Below are 20,378 nucleotides of genomic sequence, written 5' to 3'. Positions count from 1 at the left end.
GTCAGCTAAGCTTTTCTTTTACAAATCACAATAACAATGTATATTGCTTATACAATGGATGTATTATTTTAATTACAGAATTAAAAACCAGAAGACTTCTGATTCTAATCCAAATAAGACTAGATTTGTTGTGTCTCAGGTCTCTCATCAATAAGATGAGCACAGTGAACTAGATCAATACTTTGTATCTTTTTTGGGAAACACAAGTACTTTTGGGAACCTGACGAAAGCTTTGAATCCACTCCCTAGTATTTGGTATACAATTTTTTCTTACCAGTGTTTCTAATGGCCATAGGCAAAACTCCATGTCAAGGTCCCTGGACTAGATGATGTCAAGGGTTCTTTTGAGCCTTATTAACTCCAGAATGGAGTTGTTTTTGTCTCATTCAGCCCCACTCTGTAGCATTGTGAAAGAAATTAGATGTTTTGCTTTCAAGTATTAACACACACTATATGGTTTTTTCACAAACGTGTTGCTCTATTATTGCTTTAACTTACTCTTTATTTATACTTTGATTCCCAACTTGACTGAAAGGTTTTCTGATGCAGAAACCCTATGTGGTAGCCAGCCTTTGGTTTGGCCTATAATGATCACCACCACTGGGTATTCACATCCTTGTGTAGTTCCTTCCCACATTTTACTGTATGGTCCATATGACAAAGAAAATGAGGCAAACGTGATGATATGTCACATGTCGCTTCCATCTTGAAGGTGTCCTCTCTTGCTTCCTCTCTTTCTCTCTCCCTCTCTCATCTCTCAGTCTGAGGGAGGCCAGCTACCACGTCACCAGGACACTGAGGAAGCCTATAGAAAGGCCCTCATAGTGAGGAGGAAGTTCCTGGCCCACAGTGTGCTATGAACCTGAGGCCTTCCAACTGCCATGGGAGAGAGCTCGCAGCAGAGCCTTCAGCCCTAGTCAAGCCTTGAGAAGATTGCAGCCCCAGCTCACAGCTTAACTGGACCCCCAAGAGAGACCCTAAGCTAAAACCACTCAGCTCAACTGCATCCAGATTCATGACATTCTGACACTGTGAGATAAATAAATATTGTACTTTGGCTAACATTTTATGATTAAAACCTATTCAAGCAATCTGCTCTAACCCTTTAAAACAACAACAACTGGGGCCCGGTATAGTTAGGAACTTGCCTAAGGTCATTTAGTTAATTAATTAATTCCTGGAAGGAAAAGGATTAAAGCCCAGGTTCCATAATACCTAATACAGTATTATTTCCATGTCCCCATACTGCCACTTACTTTCTATTCAATCCAGTTTACTCCTAGGTGGTAAATAATATGTATTAATGTTTATACTAAAACAGAATTATTGGTATGATAAACTAAGACTGATAAGTCATAGATGAATTGTTCAAGCCTACTTTTCTGCCCTTTCTCTTCTCCAATGGACAATCTAGTTCATTCATAAACTCCTATCACAAAAAGTTGATAGAGAAAAGTAATGGATATTAATTAACATGTACTAACTTTGCTGCTTGTGGGTGGTTGTGATGAGATTTTTTGGTAAGAATAGAAGTTAAATTTTCTGATAAAAATTTTCAGTTAACAATAGATATTAAACATCCAGATCGTTTTTGTGGATAATGAAAATAACTATTTTTTTAGTTACTGCTTCTACATCCTTCTTCAATAACTCCTTATTACCTATAGCATAAAGTTCATGTTCCCTAAAATGGAAAATAACTTTCCAAGAATGAGACTTCACTACATGCCCATCTCTCCCTGCTTCCTACCTTGAAGGGTATACTTCAGAAACACTAATTCCCATACGTACGTACCTCCTGATATGCTACTCAGCTTTTCCTCATGTGCTATTTTCCAGGAGGGGATGCTCTTGCTGGATTCCCTCGCCCATTCCCTACCCACTTCTCTAGCCTGGTTCACTACCACTAGCTCTTTAAGATCAAGGTCAAACATCATGTCCTTTAAGATTCTTGCTCTGTCTCTCCCAGGTTATGTTACCTGCCCTCCACCATGGTCCCTCCTTGAACATATTTTTATCACATACTTACCATATTCCATTAAAATTGAGTTTTTGGTGTTGATCTCCCAAATAGGCTGAAATTTTTCAAATAGTAGGTCTCCACCTATACATCTATGTATCCACACAGCATACAATACATGGTCAGTCAATATTGCAATAAATAGTATTCTAGATGCTGAAAACAGCCACTGCAACTTTGAGAATAAAAACATTGTAAGATATTTTTAAGATATTGAAAAAAAAACCCTAAGTTTAGTTGGGTCACAAATAATGTATATGTCTAGTTTTCAAAGATACTATGATTTTTCAAAGAAAAAACCCAAATATTAAAAAGATAGAATTCCAGATATACTGTCTTTGCAACAACTCATCATTTTTATCCCTCCTCCTTTTTTTTTTTTTTTTTTTTACCTTTTTTTTTATTGGGCAAAGTCCTAAAAGGATTAGAAATAAATTGAGAACATAGCAATCATGGACAAAAGAAAGAACCAATTTGCTAGTAAGCTATTTCTCTTTCAACCTATCCTGCAGACGTGCTTATTAGAACAAAGTCTCTGCTGTTTCTTTTATTTATTTTTCTATTTGTTCTGTTTGGATTTAGTGGCCTTTAGAGAGGGAAACTATCTGGCCATACTCCTAAAATTCTCTGACTTATTCTCTGAAATGTAATTGTATGTATGTATCTATTCTATAATAATTATGCAGACGCTAATGAACAGAAGCATAAATATTTTAATAAATGTCAGAAATGTGTTTAAAATGCAACCAAATTAAATTTTGTGGCATCTTTAGTAATTTGTATGCAAAATAAACTGAAAGTTTCTATGCCAACTCAGGGGAAGACATGTGGAGATGTTTTGTACAAGGAACGTTGGAATAGAGTTTTTATTTAATAATAGGAAAATAATGCCAAGTACTCATTAGGTCATTTTATAGAGAAGAAAATTTCAGCTGTTTATAGTTCTTCATATGCAAATTATCCCACTGCATGGTTCAAATTCATATGTGAGGTTTTGCTAACAATAGTGACTGTATAGTGATATATGTAATGATAACCGAAACTATGCTTTGTAGTTAAGCCTCCTTTGTCCATATTTCAACTCCAACAGTTACTAACCATGGAACCTAGAGTAAGTTACCCAACTTTGTGACCTGAAGTTGCCCCATCTGCAAAATGAACACAACTCTGCCAGCTTTATAAGTCCTCCATGAAGCTTAAATTAGGTACTATGCAAAAAGTGTTTAGCACAGTGCCAGGCACATGGTAACCCCTCAGTAGGTTTATTTCTTTCATTGCAGGAAAAAAAAAATGTTATTGAAAAACGCCTTGCTTTTTCCCCTTTAAAGTTTCTTAGTAACTTGTGTTGGCTCTAAGGAGACTGGAAGGTTTGAATCAGTATTTTGAACATGAACTTTTTGCTCTTTAATATTTAGTGATCTTAGTCACAGAGTGAACTTACCAAGCCTGCTATTTAATATCTGCTCTCTGTGAGTTAACTGACTACCCAAGATCTTCCAGAAAACAATCCAGTCATTGCACATAGAGGATTTGGTATGATCATTTCAATCACCAGCTAATTTTTTAACACCAATCTTTCTTAATTAAAATGAACAAAACCCGGGGCACCTGGGTGGCTGTCTTCAGCTCAGGTCACGATCTTGTGGTTTGTGAGTTCGAGCCCCGAGCCCCACGGCGGGCTCTGTGCTGACAGCTCCGAGCCTAGAGCCTGCTTCGGATTCTGTGTCTCCCTTTCTGTCTGCCCCTCCCCCATTCTGTGTCTCCCTCTCTCTCTGCCCCTCCCCCATTCTGTGTCTCCCTCTCTCTCTGCCCCTCCCCCACTCTCACTCTATCTCTCTCTCTCTCAGAAATAAATAAATGTAAAAAAAAATTTTAATGAACAAAACCTAAACAGACCTATGTATAATTTTAAAACTAGAACTTGTATACTAGCAAGCTTATCGGCTGGCCAATTTTCTGAAGGTCTTTTCCTTTCTTTCTGTGAAGTGGGCTAGTAGTGTAACTGCAAGCTTACAGCAAAGAGGTATTTTGAGAATTAATTAGAATGGAATGAAATGCTCTGCATCAATTTCAATATTGACATGCATATTTTAAAAAATTAACATTATTTTAGTTATCTACTTATGTTTAGTCACTCAATGAAAATGTTCCTAGTTGTACATTGTGTAATTTTATATAGACTAAATTAGAAGATTTACGAAAATAACAAAATGTATTTCTGCATAGTAAAGTAATTTTAATAGTGATGTTAATGTAAACTGTAAAACCATTAAATAGTACTTTAAAACATCATGAATGTCCATCAACTGATGAATGGATAAAGAAATTGTGGTTTATATACACAATGGAGTACTACATGGCAATGAGAAAGAATGAAATATGGCCCTTTGTAGCAACATGGATGGAACTGGAGAGTGTGATGCTAAGTGAAATAAGCCATACAGAGAAAGACATACCATATGTTTTCACTCTTATGTGGATCCTGAGAAACTTAACAGAAACCCATGGGGGAGGGGAAGGGAAAAGAAAAAAAAAGAGGTTAGAATGAGAGAGAGCCAAAGCATAAGAGACTCTTAAAAACTGAGAACAAACTGAGGGTTGATGGGGGGTGGGAGGGAGGGGAGGGTGGGTGATGGGTATTGAGGAGGGCACCTTTTGGGATGAGCACTGGGTGTTGTATGGAAACCAATTTGACACTAAATTTCATATATTAAAAAAAAAACAGAAAAAAAATAAAACATCATGAATATTAAGTCTAAGTACAACTTAATCACCATAATATGGATTTATTCTCATCTCCCTTATGGATGAATTATTATTCCATATCCGATCTGCTTGAAGCTAGTTACAAGAAAATTTCAAGACCGAGTTTGGTCAGAATCTTTTCAAAGTCGACAGCACCGCCTTATGTCTATTAAGCATCCAACATTATTTTGTAATGCATTATTGGTACAGGGAGTTGAGCACAATTTCTCAGAAATAGAGACCCCTCAATAGACTTATCTAAGTGGGAAAATAACTCGCTTCACTGCCTACTTCATGATTCAGAGGAGATAAAGCTGTGCACAGCTGCTGACTACTGAGTGCACCTGCTTAAATAGTTATAACAGGGGATGCATCTGTAGTAAAAGTTGGCTTATCTTAAAGAATGCAGCAGATAACTTCCATAATTGTGTCCTTAAAAGATAAATATATGCCTCAAAACTGTTGTTTCTCTCACTTTTAGGAACTTCTTTGGGAAAAATATCCTTCATAATGATAATGTAGTTTTTAGGGTGAATATTTATGAACACCTGACTTAAATAGGTTACAATTATGATCAAAGATTGAAAAGACATTAAAAAGAAAAAGTATGCAGTTATCCAGACAAACACTATCATTCCAATTAGCAGAACTTAAATTATGCCTGCAGAAAACAGTTACCCTTTAAAAAATAATTATCCTGTAAAGGAAATAGTCATTTTTAGTAAATAGAGTGGTCAAAGGCTGAAAACTGAAAAAGAGCAAATGTTATTCTCATATTTTTAATTGGGAAAAAAAGGGGGTTTACTTTCATGAGCTTAACATTGATACCTGGCAAGATATTAAGTCATTTTCCATTTCCCAGCCTCTCAGCACTGTCTTACTACCAGGCATCTACAAAAGTATTTCCTCTGAAGGTAATTATTTGTCCTCTCTCTTTCATACTGCTCCTCATCTTTTAGGTCATTTTCTCCCAGAAAAGACTTCCATGCCCATTTCCTCAAGTGAAGTTAGGCAACGCCCCCCCCCCCAGTTGCTCTGAACCTGCCCCCTCTGACTTGTTGTAGTTTACCCTCCACCCTCAACTACACTGTTAATTCTCTGAAAACATGGACTGTGTGGAATGTTTACTATTGTAGCTCGAGTCTGGGGTAGGGAAGTTATCGAGAATATTTGTGACATTAGTAAAAGAATGAAAAAAGTGAAGACCTCAATCTTTCATAGTTTTGTATGATGTCTTCACTATTCATGCAAACAAGGGAGAAAGCTGTCCACTGCCTAGAGATGCCTCAATATGAACCAGACTGACCAGGCTCTTATCAGAAGTACAGTTTGAGACACTGTAAAACACCAGAAGACTATCCAAGGATCAGGCTACTGGCACTAAAACAAAGTGAGAGTGTATTCACCAACTTTCCACTTCTCCCCACCTCTCTCTCCCTATGCATTTGTCCTGTCCTCCCTTCAACACTAGTCACTGAGTCCAGGATCAATGTTAGATGTGCTACTAAGTAAGTAGATTCCCTATCCAAAAACTATCAGCCCACTGCTTGTTTTTACTAGTACAGCTCACTTAATTCTTAAAGACTTTTCCTGTCTGTATCTCCTTTGCATGCAGATATTCCTTAAACCAATATCAACTAATTATCATTGTTTTCTGCATATAGTTTTTGATATGCAGGAATTAGTTGACAGATGAAAATAATTAGATGCTTTGAGCATGCCTCGCCAATCATCCTTCCAGTATTACCAGCTACCTGGGCCTGCTTAGATCATAGGCCTCTACAATAAAATTTTTCCACCCATCCCTTGAAATTACCTAGAAAAACATGAAGTCAAATAGGTTCTAGAGGCCAATACTTTTTTTTTTTTAATATTAGAGAATACAAGAGAAGAGGGAAATGAGGTGTACTAGTCTTATTTCAGCAAAACTTTTCATTCTTGCCTGCATTAAATTTTCATGATCATTTAGTAATCAATTTCTTATCCATAATTAATTTTAGATGTGTGACAGCTTAAGATAAAATATATCTTCCTCTACCACTGGGAGACAAAAGGAAGAGTAAGACATGATGCTTATCTTTCCAGAACTTACATTTTTTAGTGGCATTGCCAAATGCAAAGAGACAGAAATGTAAGACAAGGCAAATGTGCTACATATGGCTGGAAAAGGCAATTCTATTTAACGTCTCCAATAAGTGACCTCTTCAAAGCGTATTGAAATTAATTCATTAAATTAGCACTTCTTCAGGTTATGCTAAATTTAAAATTTCTAAATAGTTTTTGGTCAGTAAATAAAACTTGTTCTTTATTGATGCAATTGGAATAACTTCAAACTTTGGCTCTAGCTACTAAAAGTCAAAGTTTATTGTTTTTAGGTACATAAGTAAGAATTCTTCAATCACGTTCAAATCCTAAAACATTTTTAGGCTAATGGTTGGGAAATGTTTTGGTCAGTTTCTAGTTGCAAATAATAGGTACTGGACATCACTTCACATTATGAAAATGGTCCTTTAAACTGCCCAGAACTCAGAAAAGAGCTTCAAGCTAAGCTTAAATCTCACTGCAAATCTTTGGATTTCAGCCCAGCTTGCATCTATACCCAAAATGCTACCCTACTTATCCAAAATCATATGCAGCCTCCTGACTTTGGCACAAATTCTTGGTTCAAGGTCATTCTTAAAATATTGCTTCAGGTCCATTTTGTAGCCTTTTTATTTGGAACAAACAGCTGAGTGGAAGCTTGATTTAGTTCTTCACTACACCATAGAGAGATCCCTAGGCAATAACTCTCAAATTGCAATTTAATGAAATTTGAATGTTTTACCTAAATCAGAGGGGAGAGTTGGAGGGCAGGAGCAGTGTATTCTGTTGTCAAATAAGTTTGAGAAACCATACAGAATCTCCTGGAGTTTTGCAATTTATATTAGTATAAATTAGGCTCAGAGAATTTCTACTGTGAAAACTTGCTCAACTTTATGTAACCTAATATTTCCCAACGAATTAGCCATAGAAACTATGCTGCAGACAACACCATAATATCTCGAGGGACACTAGTGTTCTAAGAAACAAAGTTTGGAATTGCTGCTTTAAGAAAAATCTGCATCCTGAGTTGATTCTGAATTTGATCCCAAAGCATTTTCTCAACATTATCTACAATTACATCTAAATTTCAAATATGCAAATAAATACAAAATATTACATGATAATTTTAGCATAAGTATAGTATTTAAGGATATTGAAATATACCTAATTTGTCTTGTATTAATCATAAATATAAACTGAGTTTGAGTATAGTCCTGATAAATAAACAAAAATTATTACAATTTTAGGCACAAATTTAATGGATTCAAACCTGCTATTTGAGTGTCATCTGCAATAATCTGTTATTATTTCAACCCCTCTGTACACTATTTAGTTTTGTTTTGACCTCAGAAATTCTCTATTGTCTTATCCATTATTGCATCCCATTGCCCTTATTCCTTAAGGGCATCAAAAAAAAAAAAAGATAACAGAGCCATGTTTTACGAGGATCCTTTGTGTTTAAATCCACCCTAAGCTTAAAATGCAGAATCTAGGGCACCTGGAGGGCTCAGCTGGTGAAGAGTACAAGTCGATCTCAGGGTTGTGAGTTCAAGCTCCATGTTGGGTGTAGAGATTACCTAAAAATAAAATCTTCAAAAAAATAAAACGCAAAATCCATTTATTTTTATATGAAGTCCTTTGTTCCTTTCCTCTCTTGCCTATTTCTTCTCCTGTTTGCAAAGATGTTGTCATCCTATTTATTCTCAGAAGGACACTAGCTAATGGTTGTAGCAAGTACTCATGCCCACTCCAAGAGAAGTGATTACGTTCTTCTGCAGGGAAGTTGACTGGAACAGTCAGAGAATCTCTAGAGCCAATTCTCCCCAGTATACATCACACCTTTCACCTCTGAGAATGATGTTGTAAAGGCAAATTTTACCTGGACATGAATATTAGATAATTCATTTATCTGCTTCCTCATCCGAATCCCTTTGTCTTTATATTTTACTACACAAACCCTTTTGTGCAACTAAGGTAAATAGCTTTAATGACATTTGCTTTGTTAGCAAATTAGGTATAGCTTCTCCACCTAAGTCAGGGGCAGATATAATCTCAAATGTAGATATAAGTCTTGGTCAAGAAACGGTTAAGTGTTCAGTGACTCTTTAATGTGGCTTTCTGAACCATGTGAAGGGCAGAGGATTTTCATTTTCCAACCTATTTTGTGTGTAGAAAGACTGGATATGAACCTGGAGTACATTATACTGAGTGAAATAAGCCAGACACAGATGGACAAATACTACATAATACTTCTTACAGAAGGAATCTAAAATAGTCAAACTCATAGAAGTGGAGAGTAGACAGGTGGTTGCCAGGGGTTTGGGGGAGGGAGAAATAGAGAGATATTAGTTAAAGGGTCCTAACTTTCAACTGTGCAAGGTGAATAAGTCCTAGAGATATACTATGTAGTGTAGTGCCTATGGTTTATACTGTTGTATTGCATATTTAAATATTTACTAAAAAGATGGATCTTATGTTAAGTGCTCTTATCACAAAATAATAATAAATTAAAAGGCAGGAGGGAACTTCTGGAAGTGGTGGATATGTTTATGGCATAGATTGTGGTCATAGTTTCACAGATGTACAGATTCATCAAGTTGTGTACATTAAATAAGTACAGATTTTTGTATGTCAAAATACCTCAATAAAGTGTTTTTAAAAAAAGAAAGTTTGGAGATGGTTCAGAAAAGTAAGGAATTTGTATGGAAGCCCATTTCATTTAATGAATTCTTTTTTTCTCCATATTACTTAGATATGCACAATCTCTGCCTTTTCTTCTGTGTGCCATATGTGAAATTAAAATATAGAAAAGTATTATGTTCCAACAGTCATGTAAAAGAAGCTACTGTGCTACCAGAAGTTTTGATACAGAAAAAGAAAGCTAGGATCCTTAGAAATAAAAGAAAGCTTACTTTAATCCCAAACTTACACAGAAAACAAACCTCTAGTTTCATATCCTTTTCAGTAATCTGGATAGACCCTGTAGGATTCTGGCTTCTTCCTGCCCTGGGTTTTCTAGACTTGAGGTTGTCTCTTTAAATCACTGCCTTGAACTCTGTGGGGTGGCCATAGGAGGTGAGAGCCTAATTTGGGGACATCTGAGTCCATGGTCATAAGTGGCTCATTTAAGTGCCAAGTAAGCTGGCTTTGATGTCTGTACTCCAGGTCCCCTACTGCATCACCACTTGAAAGTGTCAGAAGAGATTCAGATCTGCCTGTCATTCTGAGACTGTGGCACAGGACCTATTCTTCCCTGCGATGAACTCATTCACCAAAGAAGCCTTTTTACATAGTAGCTACAGAGCTGTCATCACATGCATTTCCAGGCCAGTTCACCAAATATTGGAGCCACAGAGATTTGTCAGAGAGGTCAAATGGACCCGGAAGAACTTCCTCAATGCATAATTCAGACAGTCATTCCTGATAGGCCCATTTTGAAATCCTCCAGGGTGTAAGTTAACTATGGAGCCGTCCCGGGGTTCCAAAATAATCGTGGGACACCTGAGGGGATCCAGGCTGAATTAGAACCCTTGGTCCCATTAACTAGTGGTTTTTTAACTTCATCAGCACAGTAAAATCACTAGAACACTTTAACAAACACCGATGCCTGAGTCTTTCCCACCTACTCAGGATTCTGACTTAATTGAACTGTGGTCTCCCAGTAATCTAGCATGAACCTTCACTGTGATCCAGGGCTTCTCAGGTTTGGCAGCATGTCACAATTATCTGGGGAGCTTTTAAAATTCCTGGTGCCCAGGCTGCACCCTGAATGAATTAAATAAGAGTCCTTGTGGGTGGAACCTGGCATCAGTATTTTTTTTAAGTTCCCTAGCTGATTATAATATTTAGCCAAGGCTGAGAGGTAGGGAAACTTGGAAAAGGGAATTTTTTTATATATCTGAAAGCAGACTTCTTGCATTCTCTCCAATTCACTTGGGTCTCTGAATGCTCTAAAACTGTAGGCTAAAGAGTTGTAATACAGCTGAGTTACAGAGGAAAATACATGTTCATATGCTCTGGGTTGGTATATAAATGAAAATGATGGTCAGTTCAAATAAGGATTTACAAATTAAATAAGAGATACACCTGTGGCAATAAATTATTTGAATTTTGCAAGTGCCAGACACTTGTATTAGCCACCCCCCTCAAAAAAATGAGGAAAACTATACAATGAAAAATAATCTTTATTATTAGAATTCTCAAAGGGTAGCTAATATTTCCAAATCTGCTCCCCAGCAGTTTATCCATCTTCCCCTAATTTAAGGTCTTGACAACTTAACTTACTCAAGGGAATGCAAGCCACCAGTTCTACAGGGTACCATTTTGTCAGTAATTCTCAGATTGTGGGTCAAATCCATAGATATGTTCCTCATTGTCTATTTTTTTAAGGTGGTTGCCCTGGTTTTCTTATTTTGTTTTGATAATGTGAAATATTGTTCTTTTAGATAAATGGCTAAGAGCTGTTTGGAGCATAAGCAAGTTTACTGTCTCCATATTTAGAGGTGGTATGTATATTCGCTAGCTATTAGCAGAGATTTGTGCTGAGTAGGATCTTAGCCAAAGAATTGTTGACAACTGGATTGCTGAAGATTCTGTAGCCAAAGTCAAATCCCACAACACTGTGTTTATTTGCTTTTTGCCAGTTGTTAGGCCATATCCCGTCACAGTCTAACAATCCAAAAGAGAATGTTGCCAAATCATTGGCTAGCTTTCAGAATGGCTAACTCTTTGCTTGCTATGGAACTTACAATGCTTAATTCTACTAAGTGAAGCATACTTTTTCTTGAATCAGTGGTTTAGCACAATTAAGGATTTCTTCTTAAAAGGAATGGGTGATATTGACCATTGTTGAGAAGAGTAACTGAACACCAAAAGCAAGAATATCATCTTGAGGGACTGAGTTCTTGCCTCACAAGAAAATCATCTTGAGGGACTGAGGTTCTTTGTTCCGCATCTGCCTTGCAGGGCGGTTGACAGTTGCCCAGTGCACTGCTGCCATCTCTCACTTGGCACCTCAAGTCCCAGCTTAAACAGCAGTGTTATTTCTGTCAGGTGTGGACTGATTGACTCTGTCTGTTGATGGAATGCCTGGTCGAAAAATTATCTAAATTTACCCTTTCACCTTGTCTCCAAGAGGAGAGCTCTGACGACAGCAGTAGAAGTGTTGACCATCCATTACAAATCCCTTTAAGATGTTATTACTGGGCATTTTATGCTTTTATTACCCTTATTATTAGTTCAGGTTAGGTTCCAGTTGCATTGCTTAGAAACATACTGCAAGGCTAAATGTGGAATCATCAGAGAAGACAGACTTTTCTTGCCTCCTGGGTGAGACCAGTATGCAATCTGAGGACTAGTTCTCCAGTGACACCTCCTCTCTCCTCAGTGTCAGAAATGTGGTCCAGCATCTCCTGGCCTCTCATGAATTCCTACATTTATAGAGTTGGGTCTTACTTATCTGTCTACTAATACAAGGCTTATTTTTATTGGGTTGCTTGGTGTGCTTTTCCTGCAATTTAGTCCTTCTAATCTAAATTTAAAATATTTCACAAGACAACACTATAATTAAGACTGAAGTGAGATCCTCACAACCCAGGATAGCTTCAGTAATTTTTAAAATTTCCTTAAAAATGAGACATGAGCTGTCATATCCAGCTCCGTACCACTCCCCTTGTCTTCCTCTAGGCCTTCCATCTACCTACCCAACCCAGTCTTTTAGAAACAAAATTATATACCCATATATTTTTTTTAACCTCTTCTACTCACCCCAGTCCATTTTCTTAGCAATATCACATTTTTATGAAGGAGTTATCCTTCTGCTAGTGAAGTAAGCAGTCCTTCAAAACCTATTAATATCATCAGGTAATTTTCCCCTTCATCCAAAGCAAAGCCATGAGAAAAGAGTGGGGACCTCATAGTAACTCAGAGAACAATTATGTTTCACACAGCTGACATCTAACTTTTCACGCAAAATTTTATCATCTAAGACATTTAAATCTATACCATTTTAAAAGACCTCCACAGAAGGCGTTTAACAACCAGCTAACAAATTTATGGGATCAGAACACTGAAAATGAAATTCAAAGTGCTATTCTGATGTATCACACTTTCTGAACTCTGCTGCATTTTACTCCAGTAGACAATTCAATCACCTTTTACTCTCATTTTAAATAGGAAGGAAATATCTCTTGTTCATTTGTTCATTCATTCAGTTAATGATTGAAGAATGTTAATAGTTTTCATATTTATAATTTCAAGTTTTTTGTTCTTCTTTGACTTCTTAAACAAATTTTATTGAGCACTTCCTTTGTACCTGGATACAGTAGCTTCAACTTCACATGTGTCAATTTGCATGTTTTATGTAGGGGACATTCACACTTAAAATTAGTAAAGCTGCCCTTTAAATAACAGGAAATGACTATCAGAATTCTCTTCTAATAAGTTATTCTCCATATTTTTCAATGAAGTAATTACTTTTGTATCTTGGGATTTCCTGTTGACAATTGTGGATTAGCTTCTTTTTAACTATGGTTAAGCCTGACTGACCCCTTCTTCAAGAGGATAGCAACACAACCTGACAACAGTTTTAGGGTTTACTTAAAGGATCCCATTGAAAGCTTCCCTTTCCAGGAGAATTCACCATATCAAGAAAGTATATTTATATATACAGCCTATGAAAAGCTTATAGAAGTGAAGACTATATAATACATATCATGTCTTTATGAACATTGGTATTGTGGCATTCTATTTATGATACAGAAAGAGTTTCTCTCTCTCTCTCTCTCTCTCTCTCTCTCTTTCATTTTCACTGTAGAATTAGAATAGAGGAGAAATGGTGTGCCAAATTGGCCTTATGGTTACTCAAGGTTAATGCTAAATTGTGTTTCAGATATAAAATAACTTTGGCATTTTGTGTATGCCTACAAATGCCAGAGTTTAGTGGTTTTTAAGAAACTTTAACACAAAATAAAACACATATATGAATGCATCCCAGTTGTAGATATTTTTCATCCCAAATAATTACGTATGCTATTCATTTTCACTGGATTTTACTTTTTCACTGGATTTTTCACTTTTTCATTATTTGACAAAAGCATTCAAAAGGAATTAGTGGCCATGTAGAAGAATTCTACACAGTGTTTAGATTTGATAACCATATTGGTACAATTTCAAATTAGTTCCGATGGCTCATCTTATAATGGAGATAATATTCACTTATCTCATTCAAAGTATATAATAATTACATAACGAGTACTTACATCTGTTCATACTTATGTTATGGTTTAGAATAGAATAGACTGTAAGAACTAGTGAGTGTATTAGAGATCATCTGTATATACCCCATATCTTAGAGATGAAAAAACTGAAAATTGGAAAGAATTAAAAATTTTTCCAAAATTACTCACAGATAGGGAATAGACCTATGCATCATAACTTCCACCTGGGCTCTGTCCTCTTGTCTCTTCTACCAGGTTCCATTATTCATGATAAATCTCATAACTTTTAAATAAATTGATTATAATCCAAATTCTGTTGCTCATATAGAAGTGGCTATCCACAGAACTTTTCTCCAAATAGTAATTTCTTCAGCTAAAGTTTAGTATAATCAGAACAATCTTCCAAGACTAACATGATAATTTTACTAATACCAGTAATAATTAAACTATAGCTATTAATAATCCATTAAAAAGGCCTTAGTGTTCTATATCAATTATATTTAAAAAGAAGATCCTCTCATTTTCATATTGGAAATATAATTCCCCAATTTCCCACTTATTGGCTCGTTAGTTAAGAAGCCTAAAAACCAAGGCACCTGGGTGGCTCAATCGGTTGCGTCCAACTCTTGATTTCAGCTCAGGTCATGATCTCATGGTTCCTGCATTAGGCTCTGTGCTGGTAGTAAGGAGCCTGTTTGGATTCTCTCTCTCCCTCTATCTCTGCCCCTCCCCTGCTCGCTCTTGCTCTCTTTCTAAAATAAATAAACTTTTTAAAAAATCCCTAAAAACCATTCATTAAACAAGCAACAAAAGTTTCAAGTACTCACTGCAAGCCTTAAGCAAAATGCACTGCAAGTGCTTAAGCAAATGTTTACACCATCATCCCCAGGCATTCTTTTTCAATTGACTTTAATATACATAATATTATAAGATGATAAGATAATAACATTGTTCAAGTGCTAGTAATACAAACCATTTATTTTCATTCCGGGACTTTAAATTCTTACTATTTATATCCAATATTCTACCTTATTAAATTTAATACTATTGAAATTGTTTGTTCATCATAACTTCTAAATGACAAATCCAACCCTGATATTTCAATAGGACAAAAATAACTAATTCTTGGAGAAAATGTAAGGTACACTAACAGAAAATCATGGACTTAACATCTCTTGCAACTCACTTTTATTTCTTCCTTCACATTTACATTTCTCTTAAGGTAACACAAAATTATGGCATGGAAGATTTAAAGAAAATGTTAGGAGGAACCTATTTTCTTGCTTAGGTAAATTAAACAAACAACCTAATACAAACTCATTCTGACATGAACAGATGGACAGATTCCCTTCTGTTTTATAACTGTTCACAATTGCACAAGTCCCTGAAAGCATTTTTGAGCACAGATTATGTATTTTACACCACAGAAATATTCTTTCAAAGAAAATCTAATTGTTTTTTTTAAATGAATTTTCTGTTCCTCACACTAATAAGTGTTTGTTGAGCATTTACTGAGGACTCTTTTAGAGTTCCTAATGAGTTTTGCTTGAGGACAGTGATTTCCATCTCAGTGTGAATAATATCATTTATATTTTGCGTAACTTACAAGCATTTTGACCATAGGACATAGGGATTATATTTTCAAATTGGCTTGGGTTATCAGCTCCAACCATAATATTAGTAGATTTGACCTGTTCCCAGAAGATGTTATTGGAAACATAGTTCAACGATCCCAATTTAGAGAAATTAGAAGATGATAGGGTTTTTTTTTCAAAAAATCGAAAAAGAAAAGTAAGAAAGCATGTCACTTGAAAAATGGTTCTTTCACAGATTAAGGTTCATAAGCAGTGCTATAAATAAAAGACATTACTTACTGTAGTTGTTCTTCATCTCTTGGGTCCCTTTGACTTTGCCTCGTTTATCAATCCTCAGATACCACTGTGTTCGACAGAAGAGTCTTCTCACTCTTATATCCCCTCCTTCCATGTAATCATAACTTCTTGTATGTCGCTCAGGGCTGGAACAGTTCACATTTGTAGCCATTTGCTCTGGAGTCATGTCATTGCAAGCTAAAGATATAGTGCCCACTAGACAGATAATGTGAAAGCATGATCTGTAGAGCAAAGTTGGCAGGATCCATGTCAGTATCCATTTGCGCATTATAGTGTAGTGCTCCGGGTGTTCATGAATAACATAATGAAAATTAAATCTTGAGTTGATTGTTGCTCCTAGGTCATTGACCTCTTCCTATCTGTGAATTGTAGATTGATTTAAGAAAGAGTAGTTGTTTTTTTCCAAATTGTTATCCTTATCCTTTTAGTTCCTGATAACAATACAGGATTCCTCCTTAAATAACTCTCAGTTGGTATTTCCTTATAAAAACAGGTTGCACTAAGTTCAGTTGCTGCGACACTGTTTACTACTGGACTTCTGTTTGCCAGGAGACATTAGGAATAGGGAGGGGAGGCAGGGGAAGATGAAACATTGTATGTATAAATGTTAGTGGGTAAATAGTATTATAACATGCAGTGTAGTTGGTACTGTGAAGGCACATTTAAAACAACTTTCACAGAGGATGTCAACATCTTTATCTCTCTATATGTAGATTTAGAAAAGTTATACATTACTAGAGACAAATCAGAATATGATTGTACCATTTATTCTGATTGCTGTTTGGTAAGAAACATCCTGCAATTAGAGCTATTGATTTAAATTAAGTCCTAAAATTACTACTAACAAAGTATAAACGCTTTCCCTAGATTTGTTTATAGTATGCTTTTATGTTTGTGGTTAATCAATTATTTTCTCTTGAACTACCCACATTTCTCAAGTCAAATGCCAGTATTGTCTGGAGAACTATATGTAAAAGTTCTACAGCGTAATTACTATAGATAATTACAAGGCTCAAAAATCTGGTAACTTTACTTTTTCCCTCAGCACTAAAACAAGAGAAAGAAGTAAACTACTAGAAATCCACTCTGCATTATTTTTAAAAACAAATAGCAGTAACTTACTTGTTCTGTTGATAACAGCTGGATGCACAAGAATTCCATGTCTGTTGTCTGCCTTGTGCAACTTGAGCCTCTCTACTGTAGCTACAAACTATTTCTTAGCTGAGAAATTCTCCAGCAGAATCATAATTGTTTCCATAAATCAACAGGCAAAAGGATTTTCTCTCTGTGTGAGAGCCTGTATGCTTGTGTGTGTGTGTGTGGAGCCTTTTTATTCAGGGCTTTTCGATAAATACCTTTGCTGACCTCATTGGAAGCAATTAAAACTTAACCAGTGAGCTGTTAGTTGAATACAACAGCAAGAATAAAAGAGGCTTATATAGTATTCATTCAATGGTCATGAGAGGGAGCTATGAACATAGTTTATGACTAAATCTACCAGTGGGTACCTACTCTGTAGAAACAGATCTCCGATTCTGAAACAGTTAAAAGGGGAAAAGGAATTTTTTACACCATCTTTACAACGTAGCAGTTGTATATAAGTTGAAAAATATTCCTTTGAACATATATATAAAAGGGATTTTTGCTAGTTAGAAAATCTTTTCCATAGCTTTATGATACATGCATTTCTCCTATTACTTCTTTGTACTCAGAATTTTAGAATAAAACTAATATGTGTTTATTAACTCACATCTTAGTGCTCTGAAACACTGTGTAGCTGAGTCAAGGGCATATCTTTTCATGCAGAGGTATTTGACCATTGTATATGAGTATATTTTTTATGTTTTATATTCCTAGACTGAAACTTAGAACATCTAGTTTCTTATTTGAGCTGAGCCACTAATTACCAGTATGACCTTGGGCAAGTCACTTGGCATTTCTGAGTCTCAGCTACTACATTACTGCATTTGTAAAAATAGTGCATTAGTCTGTGGTGCCCTGTAGTTTTAAAATTCTATGACTTGGACTTATACTAACTACTAATATAAGGAAGAAGATGCATACTTTCAACAATTGTAATTCTTAAAAATTAAAAATAAATAAAATGGTTTTACAATGGTTATCAATGTTTGACTTTTGCCTCAGTAAGAACATTAGCACAATAAATAAGTGTTACTCTAGGGATGAATTATAAGAGCTATAGTTAATGTAAGTTAAGAGAAAGCTATTTTACTTTTCAGCATGAGTTTTCCTCCCCTTTATTTCCTGTTCTGGCCTATAAATATAGTAGTGGCCCAGTATTTTATTAGTTATTTGCTGCAAAATTATTGCATTGTTAATCTAATTCAATATTTAGGAGTGTATATTGAAATTCTCTTTCCCATGTTCATACTCCCAGCACACACACACACACACACACACACACACACACACACCCCACTTGAAATGCACTACTTTACCACCAGGTGGTGCATGTAGACCAAATAGGAAAAGAAAATTAAATCCTTTCAGATTATAGTGTATGTAATCTCCTTGCTTTTGGGCAACAAAATCCAGAGCATGGAATAGGTTAAATGTACCAAGTTACTCTTTAGGCATCAGATTTTGAAATTTGTAAGTTTATTAGAGCAGAGGAGCATGGAACCTTCTCTAATTGCATCTGTTGAAAAAGCTAGATAAAAATTCTATCATGTATTTCTCCAAATGGAGGAAGAAGAGAAGGAAAGAAAGTATGATGTTGCTGTGTTCTGAACCATCCCTCCATAGGCAACAATAAAGAGCAGTGCCAGAACTCCTGGAACTTGAATATTCCTTCTAAAGTGAAAATTGTTAACAGTCAGTTCACATGTAAGGATTTTCAGAAGATACTAAATCCATCTGTTCCACACTGACCCTACAGATTTTAAACTAAGAAATCAACAGATTAGAAGTCAAAATTTGCTAATTCAATGCTCAAGACTTAAATAAAAGAGATGGACAGTTTGTTGATAAAGAGTGCTAGGGCCTCCTTAAAATCTGCTAGATAGAGTTAACTGTAAAATTGGAAACAAAGTATAAAATTGTGATCTCTTCACTTTACCTTCATTAGATGTTATTGTACGCTGTGATTTGAAAATATAATCCCGGTAGTATTAATGAGTGGCTTAATCTCAACAAGGGAACTGTATTTAAGTCTTTTAAGAAACAGTGCCTGATACTTGCCTAGTTTGATATGGGGATAGAATATGTAAAAAGAATACAGAGGATCTATTTCAACAAATATCATGAAAATATTAACAGCTGTTTAAGTATGATTATTCACCATCTAGTTTTGCTTAAGCAACCTCTGTTATTATCCCTATTTCACAAAGAGGTAAATGATAGAAAATAGCTTTTGTTTAATGAATTTTGCATTTCAATAATTTTAAACCCATGTCACATTCATAAGTATGTATAATGTAATCAATAGAAGGGAACATCAATCATTAAATATTTTCATTATTTTACCTTTTTATGTCCTATCCTGTTCCACATCCTCTTAGCTCCCATTCTTTATCAAAAAGTATAGACAATCATTGTTATTGGTTTCTTGTGTATCTTGTCAGAGTTTTCTATGCATATACAGGCAAGTTAAATACATATGTGTGAATATATATATATACACATATATATTTTTTACTTTTCCCCCTTTTATACAAAAGTAGCATGCCATAGACAATATGCTGCATGTTGCATTTTTTACTTAATAAAAATAGAAAGTCTTCCCATTAGTATTTAGTAAATTTCCTCATTTTGTTTTACAGCTACATAGTACTTCATTAATGGGTATATCACAATGTATTTGTCTAGCCTTCTATTGATAAACATTTAATTTTTTTCCAGTCATTTTCTATTACAAAAAAAAGCTACAATGAATAAAGTTATAAATGTGTCATTTTTTTACTGTGCAAATATATTTGTAGCATCAATATCCAGAATTTGTCCATATATATAAAATTTAGATAGATATTGCCAACTTAACCCTCCACAGAAGTTGTACTAATTTTATAATTCCACTAGCAGTACAGAAGTATGATTCTTGTTCAATATAGTATATTATCAATATAGTATATTAATATAGTATAGTATAGTATATTACTAAGCTGACAGGTAAAATGGCATTCATTATAGTTATCCCTTGGGTTTCTCATCTTATTAAAGGAAATGACTATCATGGACAAGTACTGTAAGGAAAAGCTACAAACACCAATATGGTTTTATTACAGAGAATGAGAAGGACTGTGGTGCATGAAGAGGCTGCAGAGGTAGCCACGGTCCTGTTGGGCTATGTCAGGGAGTTTGATCTTCATCCTAAAAGCAATAGGAAACCACTATAGTATGTTAAGAAGAGTGACATGAACAGAACCACTCTCCCTGCTCTATTTTGTTTTAACTTCAAATTTG

The 20,378-nt window shown here is 35.4% G+C and overlaps 2 protein-coding genes across 4 annotated transcripts in view; one reads left to right on the top strand and one right to left on the bottom strand.

The window, feature by feature from the left end:
* The window catches only part of FGF7 (fibroblast growth factor 7), a 57,241-nt gene extending 39,931 nt beyond the window's left edge, over positions 1-17,310 (bottom strand). The window contains exons 1-2 of one of the 3 annotated variants that reach the window (XM_049611696.1): positions 17,079-17,310; positions 15,939-16,494 (exon numbers count right to left, since the gene is read on the bottom strand). In XM_049611696.1, the coding sequence (XP_049467653.1) occupies positions 15,939-16,224 (286 nt within the window). In that variant the 5' untranslated portion in view covers positions 16,225-16,494; positions 17,079-17,310. Of the gene's footprint in view, positions 1-15,938 lie in introns of all 3 variants that reach the window. The other 2 variants (XM_049611695.1, XM_049611694.1) reach the window with 2 other exon arrangements.
* The window catches only part of FAM227B (family with sequence similarity 227 member B), a 196,968-nt gene that overhangs the window by 111,649 nt on the left and 64,941 nt on the right, over positions 1-20,378 (top strand). The gene's annotated exons all lie outside the window — the stretch shown is intronic.

The sequence above is a fragment of the Panthera uncia genome (genome assembly GCF_023721935.1).
Source record: "Panthera uncia isolate 11264 chromosome B3 unlocalized genomic scaffold, Puncia_PCG_1.0 HiC_scaffold_1, whole genome shotgun sequence".
Lineage (NCBI taxonomy): Eukaryota > Metazoa > Chordata > Mammalia > Carnivora > Felidae > Panthera > Panthera uncia.
Note: the sequence above shows the minus strand (reverse complement) of the source record. Positions and strands in the feature narration are given on the sequence as shown.